The sequence below is a fragment of the Amblyomma mixtum genome, chromosome 2, assembly GCF_055824585.1.
Source record: "Amblyomma mixtum isolate Tamu chromosome 2, ASM5582458v1, whole genome shotgun sequence".
Taxonomy (NCBI): domain Eukaryota; kingdom Metazoa; phylum Arthropoda; class Arachnida; order Ixodida; family Ixodidae; genus Amblyomma; species Amblyomma mixtum.
This window is the reverse complement of record NC_143013.1, coordinates 285,971,491-285,985,319: the sequence shown is the minus strand read 5'-3', so window position 1 is coordinate 285,985,319 and position 13,829 is coordinate 285,971,491. Positions and strand designations below refer to the sequence as shown.

At 47.8% G+C, this 13,829-nt stretch overlaps 1 protein-coding gene across 3 annotated transcripts in view; it reads left to right on the top strand.

The window, feature by feature from the left end:
* Positions 1-13,829, top strand: part of Smg6 (Smg6 nonsense mediated mRNA decay factor) — an 86,820-nt gene that overhangs the window by 30,196 nt on the left and 42,795 nt on the right. For all 3 annotated transcript variants that reach the window (XM_089574285.1, XM_089574284.1, XM_089574283.1), the window contains exons 14-15: positions 2,780-2,950; positions 5,390-5,545. In XM_089574285.1, the coding sequence (XP_089430411.1) occupies positions 2,780-2,950; positions 5,390-5,545 (327 nt within the window). The remainder of the gene's footprint in view (positions 1-2,779; positions 2,951-5,389; positions 5,546-13,829) is intronic.

Sequence of the window (13,829 nt, the reverse complement as noted above, 5' to 3'; positions counted from 1 at the left end):
CCCTTAATATGCTTTCAAGCATATACTCCCTACATGGCCGCGCATTTAGGAGGACAGGTTTTGCATGTTGTCCTAGCGAGCTTGGGAGAAGAGGAGGACGAACTCGTAAATGAAGAAGATAGCATCAGTAATATGTGTGGGCTTCTGTGGGATTTTCTGTAAAAAGAATGGGGGCTAAAATAAAACTCGCATTAATTCTTCACCATTTGTGAGTGCTGTCTGGGAGGATGCACTTCTGTAACAGTTGCGCCCAGTGTTTCGGGGGATGTATCTGCAAGTTTTCTTTAGTGAAAGCAGCTTTTAGCAGCACTACAGGTGTATCAAGGAAAGAAATAAATAGTGGACAGGCACACATTCTTTTGATGCCATTTCGATGCACGCCGGGACCAGTGATGGGGCGTGCTGACATAAATCAAAGTGAAGGGCTTTCACAAGCTTCGCAGCATAGAACTTGCTAAAATGCATGGCGTTAGTTTCCCTGGACATCAAGGGATGCAGTAGGGACAAGATTATTATTCTGGCTATCATGGGAGTTGAGTTTTACGGTCTTGAAGTTGTCACTTAAGGGGGGACACTGGTCTTGAAAAAAAAAATTTTTATTAATGAAGTCACAGTTACAAAATCTTCAGGGAATATGTATTTTTATGTGCTGATTCAAAATATGTCATTTAATTTCATGTAAAACAATTCCTTGAGCACTTGCACACTTTTTATGCCAATATTTTGCGGAGAGTTTTGAAGAAAATTTGCTGCGGGAAACTCGCTGAAATGTATGCCATTGGTTTCTCTTGACACCAAGGAATACAATAAGGGTGAAATTGTCTTCCTGCCTATCATAGAACTTAAGTTATAGAGTTTTGAAGTTGTTGCTTCAGAAATGAGAAGGAAAGTGTGTATTCCTGTTTCTGAAGTGGCAGCTTCAGTACCCTATTAGTCAAGTTCTATGAGAGCCAGGATGATAATTTTACCCTTATTGCATTCCTTGGTGTCAAGAGAACCCAATGGCATACATTTCAACGAGTTTCCCGCAGCAAATTTTATTCAAAACTCTTTGCAAAATACCGTATTTACTCGCGTAATAGGCGCCCTCGCATAATAGGCGCACCCCTAGTTAGGGCGCGAAAAATCAGATTTTTTTTATTTCCGCGCATAATAGGCGCACCCCGAACTTGGCACTGTGATCAATACTGTATTTACACTGTTGCAAGCCGACGCCTCGCCACCCCGCTTCCCAGTCTTTATTTTAACAAAGTTTTTGCTGAACTGACTACTAGTCCCTACTAGTGCTGCTGCGGACCCATAGCACGTACGACATCGCGTAGAACAGCCGCACACAGTTTTCAGGGATGCTCACTTTAAACGTCTGTTTGGAAAGCTTCATCTCCAGCCGGAAACGTTCCCGACTTAGGCCCGCGAAAACCTCGGCGCTTGGAGTCGCGTACGAAAATTTAGGGACGCCGCAGTCGCAACTGCCGCACTTCTCGGCCACGTCGTATTTTCCGACCTGCCGCACGCTTGCCGCGTTCGAGAGCAAACTCCCAGCCGTGTAGCTGTTAAGGTGCTTGCCCGTCGAGCTAAAACATCAACGCTCCGCGGCAAAGCCATAAACCACGATAACTATCGCGCTACCGCAAATCCCGGCACTTGACAGCAACAACAACAACAACAACAAAAAAAAAACGAGCTGGAGATGCTGATGGCGATATAGATAGCGAAAGCTCGCGGCGGAGGGAAACGATGATGATGATGATGAGCTTGGCCTTGGGCGGCGTCTGGAAGCTCCTGTGCGCGTGTGTGGCCTCCGCGATCAAGCGCCCGTTGCGCGCAGCCGGAGCCGATCGCGGAGGCCTCGGCGCGTGCATTCCGAAAGTTTCGGTGCGGCCCTTACACGGACCTTTTTTTTTTTTTACATTTTCTTCGCGAAGACGGGGTGCGGCCCGTACACGAGTGCGTTTACGCGGTGTGTTCAATTTTGCGAGTCGAAAAATTTCCGGAAATTTTACCCCGCGTAATAGGCGCACCCCGAACTTTGAGCCGGATTTTCTGGAAAAAAAGTGCGCCTATTATGCGAGTAAATACGGTACTTGCATAAAAAGTGCATAAGTGCTCAAGGTATTGTTTTACATGAAATTAAATGACATAGCTAGAATCAGCGCACAAAAATACATGTGCCCTGAAAATTTCATAACTATGACTAAATAAATAAAATTTTCTTTTCAAGACCAGTGTCCCCCCTTAAGATACGGGAATACAAATTTTTCTTCTCTCTTCTGAAGTAGCAGCTTCAAAACACTATAACTAAACTTCTATGATGGACAGGATAATAACTTTACCCTTGTTGCATTCCTTGATGTCAAGAGAAGCCAATGGATCGCATTTTAGCAAGCTCCCCACAGCAAAATTTCTTGAAAGCTCTCGGCAGAAAGCCTACATGCAATCCCCAGAGGGTGTCACATCTTGTGAAAAGGGCAGATTGTCATAATGCAGGTACGTTTCACTGGTATCACAAAATTTGTGTGCACAGTACAGAATACTTGTATCAAGTTTTTCCTTCTCTTTTTATGTACCATCACAAAAGTTTGTTGCCAATGGTTATTAATGTTGGCCTTTGATTCCTGTGCTTGTTATTACTGATCGTATTGGTATTGCATTCATTTCATTGGTACTGATATTGCATTTTTGTTTCTTTAACTGACTTTGGTTTTACTTTCTAATTGGTGATCTTGAGGGTAACCGAATAGATGCAGCTGTCTGACCAGGACAGGTTGTTCTTATGCAGGAGCGGGCCCGCAACTACCTACGCGTAAGCCGCATCCAATTCTTCGGAGACTACCTGTGTGGCATCTCCACACCATACCTGGAGTTCAACGTTGAGCGCAAGCGCTTCGTCTCACTGATCGCGGTCTCTGACATCGAGTCAGACTCGGAGAAAGAGGTCACCTACGATTCGGTGAGTGCCCACTCTTGTGCTGAGCAGTGATGTGTGTCCTGTTGCTCTGTTGAACACCTTTTCCAACGTGGTCGTCAGCATCGTAGTCTGTCCTAACCGATAACTCCTGAGTTATCGGTTACATGTGATGGAGGCAAAATTCTAGAGGTCCGTGTGCTGTGCGATGTCAGTGCGCGTTAAAGAACCCCAGGTGACTGATATTTCCGGAGCCCTTCACTACGGCGTTCCTCGTAGCCCGAGTCGCTTTGCGACGTTAAACCCCCTCAAACCAAACCAAACCAAACATGCTAGATGATGAGAATGTGATTGGGTGGGTCTTGGAAGGGGCACTACAGTGGTGTTAGGGCTTGGGACGTGATACAGCGGCATCGCGGTTGAACCCTTTTATGACAGACACAAACCGGAGAGCAGTTTCCATCTCTTACATGAGAGGTCTGTTATAATAAGGAGGGTCCTGTGTTTTCATTATTTATTAATCTGCCCCTACTTTGATGCTGTTGCCCACTGAGTACAACTTTCACTAAAGAATGCTGTGAGCACAAGCACCACTTTATTAGCTGAAGAAGAAGAAGCTTTTTGGGTATGGAATAGTCTATGCCTTCTGTTGCATTGCAACTTCACATGTTGGCAAGCTTTCTTGCACGTGCAGTTAACCCTCAGTAGCTTGCAAAAACAGTGAAATATTTCAATATATGGAGTGCTGAGATAAGCGAAGTATCCAAATTTTCAGTAATAGTAAGAATTTAACTCTTCCCTGAAGCATTATTTCGCAGCGCGAACTCTGTTAGTTAAGCATACTGGGCTCTTAATTATAATAAAAGGAGTCCCGTGTACTGGTACATAGCACACGAAACACGATCAATGAAGAAGCGCGTCCGCTTTGAGAATGCAATCCTGCAGGTAAGGTGTCCGCTACTGCTACTGTCTAATGAGTAGGGGGTGGAGCTGCCTGGAGGCTCTTACCCTTGTTGCCTTGGTATAAGAACTCGCCTTGCGTCTTGCTGTGCGTTCACCAAAGTCTTTGTCATAAATTGGTTCGTTTCAAGGACGACTTTGGTTTGGTTTATTAAGGTCCAAAGCAGCTCAGGCTATGAGGGGCATCGTAGTGAATGGCTCTTGAAATTTCGACCACCTGGGGTTCTTTAATGCGCACTGACATCGCACAGTACATGGGCCTGCAGTGAAGCTGCCAGGTGAGGGCCGCTGCAAGAGCCTGGTTAGGCTGGCTTCACCACATGACAATAAGTACGAGAGACTGCAGGTCCCCTTCAAATACTCCTCACGTTCACGTTGTCACGGGGTTCACATCGCTAGCACTGCCAACAGCTGCCCAAGGCTATGCAGTTGATCTGTTTCCACATGTGAGAAGGGTTTGAAGGGTACCGTTAGAAGTGTCACCTAAGGGGTGCGGCGCACAGTTTGATATATCGAATGTTCCGCTGAACGCGAGTTCGATATAAGCGAGCAGTAGTGCTATACTTCTGCATGAGATTTTCAAAGGGATGTTCTGACTCTTCGATATAAACAATGCATAATTCGATATATCTGGGCTCGTCTGTGCTAAACCAGGAGTAGGGGTTATGTGAGTCGGCTATTAATACGGCACCGAAATTATCCACTACGGAGCGGTGGCGAGAGCCGCGCATTAGAGCACTCTATGAGAGGCTTGCTTGTTGGTTGCGGCATGACATGCAGGCCACACAGTTATGTGCTTCTGGGTCGTAGGAGTAATGTGAACAGGAAAGCCTGCCACACGGGGTGCAACATGTAAGCTCCCTACATTATGGCAGATATATGGAATTTCATTCACTTTTAACATATTTTATTGACTACTGTTGGGTTGCAGATTGCCTCTTTGAAATCTTTCACAGCAAGGTCAAGAATCATGCTGTGCTGTGGAATTCGTTTCCTGTAATGGCGTAGGAAGAAGGTTTCATTGTTTTGATATGTGTTGAAGGCAGTGTTAATGTCTTTGAGTACCTAATCGGCTGCCTGCAGTTTCGGCAGCTCCTTGTGGATTTTGTCAACTTCCGCTGGATCGTTGATCGCCTTTCTCAATCTGCTTACAGCAGGACAAATAAATATATTGGGCAGGAGCATTTGTTCCAAGTGTCGCCGAGGGCTATTTATTTATTTATTTATTTTCCTTTTGTCTCGGAACATGAAGACAGTCACCCTTCAGTTTACATTTCTCCAGCTGCCTCAGATTTTCATATGTGTGCTTGATTAGAAGCTAGTCCGTCTGAAAGTGCTCGAAATGAGGCAAGCAAACATAACAGTACACTGCAGAGAGCAACACACATCTGTTGGGAGGCTCTTTTCTTTTCTCTTGCCAAGTGCAAGCGACAGTGAAAGCGCTGTTCATCGTCGTTGTAGGGTGGTGGTGGGGGAGTGGCAAACGGCTCGAGCAGCAGCGCGTGCCTGACTTCGCGGTTGCAGTCGGACGAGGAGCTGGAGCTGGGCGACTCCCTGGACGACCAGGAGGCCCCGTTCAAGTCCAGCGAGGAGGAGAACGAGATCCAGAAGCTGTGGACCAAGAAGGAGCAGCTGCGTCGGGCCAAGGAGCAGCACGAGCGCCAGCATGCCTGCGTCCAAGTGAGCCGCCGCCCGTGTCACTTTCGCAGAGCAACTTCCTGAAGGAAGCAAAAAGAAATGCTGCCCCAATGTTGTAACCTAGCAGTGCTCTAGAGAGGGTACCTGTCATCCTCGGATATAATTCGCGTTTATTTTTCTCTTGTAATCTCATGGCTGTATAAAAGAATGTTGCCTCAGTTGGATATCATGGCATTATTTTCAGGGTCACCTGTTGTGTGCGTTGCAGCAGTCATTTGGGTCATCGGTTTGAAGTTTGAAGGGAGGGGGGAAATGACAAACAGTCAGACAGAAATCAACGAAAGGGGGGGGGGGGGGGGGGGGGGGGGGGAGGCAGGCCTTGGCGCCCTCGCACTAAAACTGGAAGGAATAGTTAAGCTCTGCCTTAAGGGTAGTATGGCGCGACAGCGCTAATTGGTTAATGCCCATATTTGCAGAATTGGTCATTCCCTACTTTACGTAGATCACTGGGAGTCCTCATGCCACTGCTCGCACAATGGTGCAGCAGTTAAGCAGTGCATCACTGCCCTGTGATGGCAGGTGCTGCCACCGATGCTTGTGAGACCCAGGTCGCTCCTCCTGAAAGGGACCCTGAAAAGCTCTTTGCCAAGGTTAGCAAAAGCCCACGTGAGATCGGTATTCCATCACTTGTCGCCGCACCGCAAAAATTGTTAAGCGAACTCCATCAACACCGAAGATATCGCCGATTAAAAATGGTGTTCCTCCTCTCCCCCACATACTACCCTCAACTCATACACGCGGGGCTCGCTCCGAAAAAAAAAAAAAAAACGGGCCGATGCTCCGCCCATGCATACGTCAAGCAATGGCGCTCTGCTTGTTTACTTCCGGTGGTCGCAGACACATGTGCGAAAAGTGAGTGCGATTCTCTACGGTGCGCTGTTGCGAACGGCGTCGCAACGTCCGATCGCAGCTCGTCGCCTGCGTGCAACTTGCTAGATGTCAATGACGAGCCGCGCGCGGCAAACTCAACGACGGAAAGTGGGAGCCAAATCGAGCGCGGAGAGCGGCAGCGTCGTGATGACGTACAGCACGCTCCTCAGGGCAACGTTTTTAGATCCCTTTCAGTTTGCAAGCTCCCCCGGGCCGCGCCCGAGAAAGCGGCCCCCGTCCGCTTCCACTCACCACGCGGTGCTGCTGTCTCTGTCGGCCCGGAACCGCCGGAGCGCTTGCGCTTGCCAGTTGCTGTGACAGCCCGTTGTCATCCGCGATAACATTGGGAACGAACACGTCGAACTCAAATTTGCTGTACTTTTAGAGCTGTCACATTGAAACTTCAGTCTCATGGTTAAAGAAATGTTTCGCCTGGCTAGTAAGGCTGAGATAAAGAGCAGACTGACGCCAGTTCGCAAAAAAAACAATCGTTTGCATTGCGCTTTATCGCATCGCGTTTGCGATGTTTAGCGCTGATGATATGCGTGTGTTGGAGTAAAGCTATCAATATTTCTTCGGGAGAATGCACGAAACATTAATGAAAGGTTAAAACTAGCGATGTTCCGCTTCTAGATCAATCACGAAATTCCGCGCTATATTATCAACGAAGCACCGCACAAACGAGCAGCATTTGGCACATTCTTTAAAATGCCAATTTCAGTGAACACAAGTATAAATGCAGACACACTGAGCTGGATGCAGGGAGCGAATAACCTATAGAAGAGCTTTTTATTTGCAATGATCGCACAGACGAAAGCAGCGTCCTGCACTTTCATTCTTAGAATGTTAATTTCGTTGAACACAGACAAGCATTAAATGCAGACACACTAAGTCGGAAGTGTTAATGGAGCGGCCTGGCGTCGCTTGGTCGACGAACACGACATCAAGCACGGAGGGAATGGCTACAGAAGGCGAGCTTTTTTATTTGCAATGATAACCTTTTCTCTGTTCTCCAGCCGACGGTTCACGTCTCTTGCATAGAAGTGCATGCGTGTCACTATGACAAAATGCAGCACTTGGCACGTAAAAGTGGCCATATGCTCTGCACATCCAAGCCGAGCAACGTTTTGCAATTCCAGCTCGTCTACACCTCTCAAAAAACGTCCCCAAAAATGGGACCTTCTTTCAAAGAAATCGAGATTGCTTTGTTTACAATGTTGGTAAACTCTAGCATCTTTTTGGTGGGATGCTTTAAGCACCCTTGCTTGAAGCTTTTGTATACTGTAAGATAAGCGTCACTGCCAACAACTGGCACAGGGGAGCTGATATCTTCCGTGCTGATATCTGCTGGCTGCTCCAAATCAGGCGGCGGCGACGATGGCGTAGACGCGAAGGGCCACGCTGGTCGGGCAAACAGCGTGGCGAGCGCCACCGCGCGGCAGGAAACGGAAAGGCGACAATCCGCGCACCGCAGCTTTCAAACTGAAAGGGATCTAAAAACGTTGCCTCAGGGTGCTCGGGGCCGAGCCGCGCCGGGCCGGCCTGCCAGCCTTGATGCCGGCCGCCGGCGAGTGAAAAACGCGCTAGTATTGTTTGTTCACGTTTATAGCAAGCCCTGGGATAGATGCATGTCAAAAATGCATCACTTCTGACGGTCGTTGGCCAATACCGAGCTGATCGTAAAAGTGATGAATGAGATACGAATTTCATCCCATAGCCGCTTTGGTGCTGCTGCGGCGCTTCGCCTGCCGCCTGCTAGCTCCATTGCTGAAGGCATCGTGGAAATCGAATATATATTCTATTATGGGACGAGTTCACAGTAAAGCGATGTGAAGAGTAGGCCTTTTGATATAGCGCAAGCGACTTCCGAAGCGTCGTCAGCCGCGGCTTCGATACGAAACCATTAGGCCTAGCGACGACTAGGGCAGCCTGGGACCAGCGCACAGGACGTCGCCCGGCGTTGCCGCAGTCGGTGTCGTTGCCGAAAGTTCTGCTTTTGAACAGACCTGTTGTCGTTGCTCGAATCTAGGAAGCATCATCTCTGGTAAAATGGCTGTTTTGTATTTCCTTGTGCGAACGTCAAGTACGCCGAGCATGCCGGCCGGCCGACCGGCCTGGATCACGTCTGCTGGCGTCATAAAAATGAGCTAAAGAATGTTCTTGACGTAAATAATAAGCCCTAGGCCAAGAAATATGAAAAATGTGTCATTTTTTGAGGATCGCTGACCAATACTGAGCTGCTGGTAAAGGTAGCAACTGTGATACGAGCAAATTTCTGACCACAACCGCCTTGCAGCTGCTGCTGGACCTACGTTGGGGTCCGGCTCGCCTGGCGCCCGCTCGCTTCGCTGCTGAAGGCGTCGCGGAAAGTGATCATACTATTACTTTATTGTGAGATGATGCTGTTGACTGTAAAGCGATGTATAGCGATGTGTGACTGTAAAGCGATGTGATTTATTATAGCTCAGGCGACTTCTGAGGCGCCGGCCGCTGCGGCTTCGACGCAAACGAGCTATAGGCCTAGCGACGACCACGGCAGCCAGGCAGCAGCAGAGCTCGTTGCTCGAAGAGCCCGCGAACGATGCCGTTGCCGACAGCTCCCAACATAAGCAAGCATGCTTTGTCGCTGCTCGAGTATAGCTGGCAGTCTTTCTGATGACGATCGGTGCGGCGCGCCGGCCAAGTTTTTCGCACATGTGTCTCCTGCTTGCAGCTCAAACGGCATGGATCCGGAGCTCGAAGCGCGGCTGCGTGCAGCCACCGCTGAGATGGGCTTCGAGCCTTTCAGTACACGCCATACCAAGACCCACAGGGCGACGACAGCAGCGATATATATAATTCTAGTACACTATAGCAGCGACTCGTCGGCGCAGCTAAGAAACTCGCAAAGGCGGGCGCCAAGATTTGACGAGAACACGTGCTTTTGTGAGGAGACGGATTTCCTTCTTTACTGGAAGTACCACATTAATTTCAAGAAATGCGCTGCATTCTTACCTCTGTATACGTGTGTTTTAAAAAATAATAAGCAATCAATAAAATAGTATTTCAAGGAGCATCAGTGCTCAGTTTCAAATGAAATATTGCAAAAATTGCGCGTGACGTCATTTGGCAGAGCCAATGATAAGAGTCGCCCAGTGCATGGCCAAGGCTGCCCAGTTTACGTCATGTGGTAGGGGCGGGTAAAAACGCGCGGTGAGGTGTCGCCCTGTGAGCGGCAAGTTTGAAAAATTGTTTGTAAATTATTGGTTCCACGCGCAGCTTTCCAAATCAGACTAGAATACTCGCAGAGACCACCTCTACCGAGTTGTTGCAATAAAATATGATTGAAGAAACCATTTCAGGGTCCCTTGAACAACCTCTCACAGTGGGCAATTTGCACCTGCCATGGTGGGTAGTTTGCTCGCAATCCAGTCGGCAGACTGTGATGACGTCACAAGGTCACGTGACCTAGGTAGCCCGCCTGCCACGTCTAGGTTGCCTCAAGGTAAAGCAGGCTTCAGACAAGGATGCACGAAATCGCTGAATGCGGGCTTAAGTATTAATGCACTAAAACACAGTCATGCACCTCTCCGGCAGTGAATAGCCACTTAATCCGTTATGAAGGTCGGAAGTTAGGAGGCCCCATCGCAGAAACTGCAGATAGCAGGTGACAAGCGCACAGTTTCGGCCCCATGGAAGAACGGAAGAGCCACAGGGACGGAAGCAAAGAAAAAAAATCTGAGCCAAAATGGCGAGATACAGTGATGATTGCTGGATCAATTGCACCAAACTGTACTAAAAGGCAAAACCTGCTACATGCTGCTATGCTACGACAAAATATGAGTAATCTGCACCAAGCCTGCGGCAAAAGTTCGTGTTCTCATGAGAACAAAATTCTCGGGTGCCGCGCATAATCCTACATCCCCGTTAGGCGAGGCACTAGCAGAATACGTAATTTTTGTGAGAATCCTTCAATCATGCAGCATATATATATGAGGGCAGGCATCTTGAATGCTGGCCGAGTCCGTTGTAAGCCTGCACAATACAAACAGGGCCTGCAGCAGCATGCAAAGATTTGCTTTCATCATCCCATGGTATCAAGGGAAACACGTATGACACAAACATTCACTAACTGCACTGATGTTGACTTTCATGTACTGCTTCGTTTGAAGTGGGAAAACGGCAAGCTACCACAGAATTCTCGGTGGGCATCGGTTCTGGGGCTCACTTCGTTTCCTCATCAAAGAGAGTCTGTTGTCTGGCATGCATGCATCCGACATGGGAAAGCTAACTTAAAGGGAAACATGGAAGACAACTGCATCCAATTATTTTTCCCAGTAAAAATTGAACCTGTGGCTTTTTCAGGCCATGTTGACGTTTGTCGAGCAGCAGAAAGCTCATTTGTCACCAAGAAAATTTTAAAAATCTTCCCACCAGTCGATTCAAACTCATGGCATCCTTATTGAAAAGGACAGGTTGCCGCTGGTTTGAAGGGCTGTGTAGCATAGCCTCTGTGATCCGCGCAAAAAATCAGTGTCGATGCGTGCATTTTAGTTTCAAAATCAGCCTGTGATGGTGACACCTGTATTTTGTTCTTTGGTGTTTCCTAGCATGTATAACAGCTCCATTTTCGGTGAGAATGGTCTCTTTCTGATTAGAGCATTTAAAGAATTTTCAGAAATGTGTGTTAAAGATTTGATACATATTTAGAACTGCGATGCTGGTCTTGCCTTCTGTGTTGACCCTCATAAATTTTGGAGTATAATCTTACTCCACTAGATGAACATTAGGAAGCAGATTAATTTTACCCAGTCGTTCTTCACTACACTCTGTCACAGACAGAATTTCTGCCTTGCTATACAATCGACCTGTGCAGACTGCTTGCTCTGACATATCTTTCTTGTCATTTCAAGAAATTTGTTTGCTAAAGAAACATCTGAAGATGGGTGTAGTGGTGTGACGGGGAGGGGGCAGTTGCTGCCATAGCTCAGTTGGTAGAGCGCATTGTGCGACATGCAGAGGTCATGGTTTGGGATCCTTTCGGCGGCATGTGACTCAATTCTTTTTCTCTTTGACACGTTGATTTTACTTTCAAACATAGTTAATAGTTATTGGAAATTTTCGCCTTATATAAGTCGTACCGACAAAAAATGTAGAAAAAGCCGGGACTTATACACCGGAGAGTATGGTTACTCTTCTGCACCATAAAGCACTTTTGACTGTTCCAAAGCGACCAGTGACGTGCAGGTCAGCGTCCGAAACTGCGTAAAATGGCACTCATCTGGCAAGCCGATGCGTGGCCGGGCCGCCATGGCCGTGGAGCTGGAACGAAGCTCAGAAATGCGAAATCGAAACTATGCAGCCGTACAATTTTTGGGTTGTGACAGGGACCTCCGAGCATCACCACGCTTACTGCGTGAGCGTCAGAGGTGCAGTCTGGCGAGATTAGAAGGTGGCCTCTGAATTATTGAGAAAAAAAATGAAAAATGAAAAACGTCTGAATTATTCGAAATTCTAATTATCAAATGAGCTGTAAAACACTGACAAAATCATCTCACTTTATAGCAAATTTAATTGGGGAAGAAATCGGCAGTGTTCGTTTGCTCTGCTTCTGAGGGAAAGCTGTGCAGCAACAACGATTTTTCTTGCCTTTCCGCCGATGCATTATCACGCGAGCACTGTCGGGAGTGTCGAAGCAGATCTGCTCTGAAATGGTAAGGGCCTCCGCGACCCTCCTTCAGGGTGCGAGACGCGGTAGCGTTGTGGCGTCTTACAACTTACAAGCGGCGGTGTCCATGTGAGCGGCCTTCACCGAACAAACAGCGAACAGCTCGTGATTGATTGATTGATTGATTGGGGGTAGGGATTGGCATAAATTAGAGACAGGGGCAGGATTGGTATAAATTAGAAACAGGGCCAGTAGCCGGCATTCCTCAGTCCAGGAGGTCCATTGGCTTCAACTTCCTCTTTTGCAGCTCGTGATGAGAGCGCAGTTTTGGGGCACAGGAAGAACCGCGCTGGCGGAAGCGAATGGAACGCCCGTTGGCGCCATAATGGCGTGACACCTTCTGACTAAAGAATTCCAGCGACGTGCCAACCAGCATAGGTTGGTTTGGTTTATGGGGTTTAACGTCCCAAAGCGACTAATAATATGAGAGACGCCGTAGTGGAGGGCTCCGGAAATTTCGACCACCTGGGGTTCTTTAACGTGCACTGACATCGCACAGTACACGGGCCTCTAGAATTTCTCCTCCAAAGAAATTCAACCGCCGCGGCCGGGATCGAACCCACGTCTTTCAGGTCAGCAGCCGAGCACCATAACCACTGAGCCACCGCGGCGGCCAACCAGCATAGGAGTTTCCCGTGCCAACCAGCGACCCATATAGCCAGCATCGCTGAGGTGCTGGTAGAGTGCATGTTACATTCCATAACCAGAAATACCCTCAATTAAATCCAGAGTTCCCTATTTGAGGCCATTTTTCCCTGCAGTAGCTTGAAAAAATTGGCTATGGTTTAGCTCTTGTTAAACCTGGAGTGACGCGATAGATACGCTGAAGGCTCGAAATGCTAGCGTAATAGACACTTTTAGTTGCTGCGTACGTAGCGGCATTGCGTACGCAACGTTCACTACGTTCCGTACGCTGTAAAGGACAGCCCCGTCACACTTATAGTTGGCCGTACCGCCGCAGAGCAGTCGCGTAGCGCGTTGTGTTGTATCGCCATCTAGTGACAAACATTGAAAGCGCTGTAGCGCTCGGCTGAACATTTTTCAGTTTCTGACAATATGAATAGTATATTACTGTTTTTAATGGAGGAAAAAATGTATAATGTTAAATGAAGTGCAAAAGTAGGCACATGACTAAAAAATTATTCGACAGGTGCAGTTGCTATGACGATAAACGTACACAACGTTAGTTAGGCTTAAAAGGTCAAAAATCTCCTCATTACCTGAAAAACAAGGGGCATTTGACCCTAATATTACGGCGTGTGGGTGAGAGTAGACAAAATAAAAGCTAACAGCACAGTTTAGAGCGAGCCATCGCGTTTAAGAAAGCAGCGGCGAAGTGAAATCGGTCCGAAGCGGGCGAGATGGTCGGCGCCATGTTCTCTACGCAGCACGTAGCGTCCCGCGTTGCGTACGCTACGCTATGCGGTCAGTAGACACTTTTAGTTGCTGCGTGCGTAGCGACAATGCGTACGCAACGCTCACTACGTTCCGTACGCTGTAAAGGACACCCCCGTCACACTTATAGTTGGTCGTACCGCCGCAGAGCAGTAGCGTAGCGCGTTGTGTTGTGTCGCCATCTAGTGACAAACACTAAAAGCGCTGTAGCGCTCGGCTCAACATTTTTCAGTTTCTGACAATATGAATAGTATATTACTGTTTTTAATCAAGGAAAAAATGTATAATGTTTAA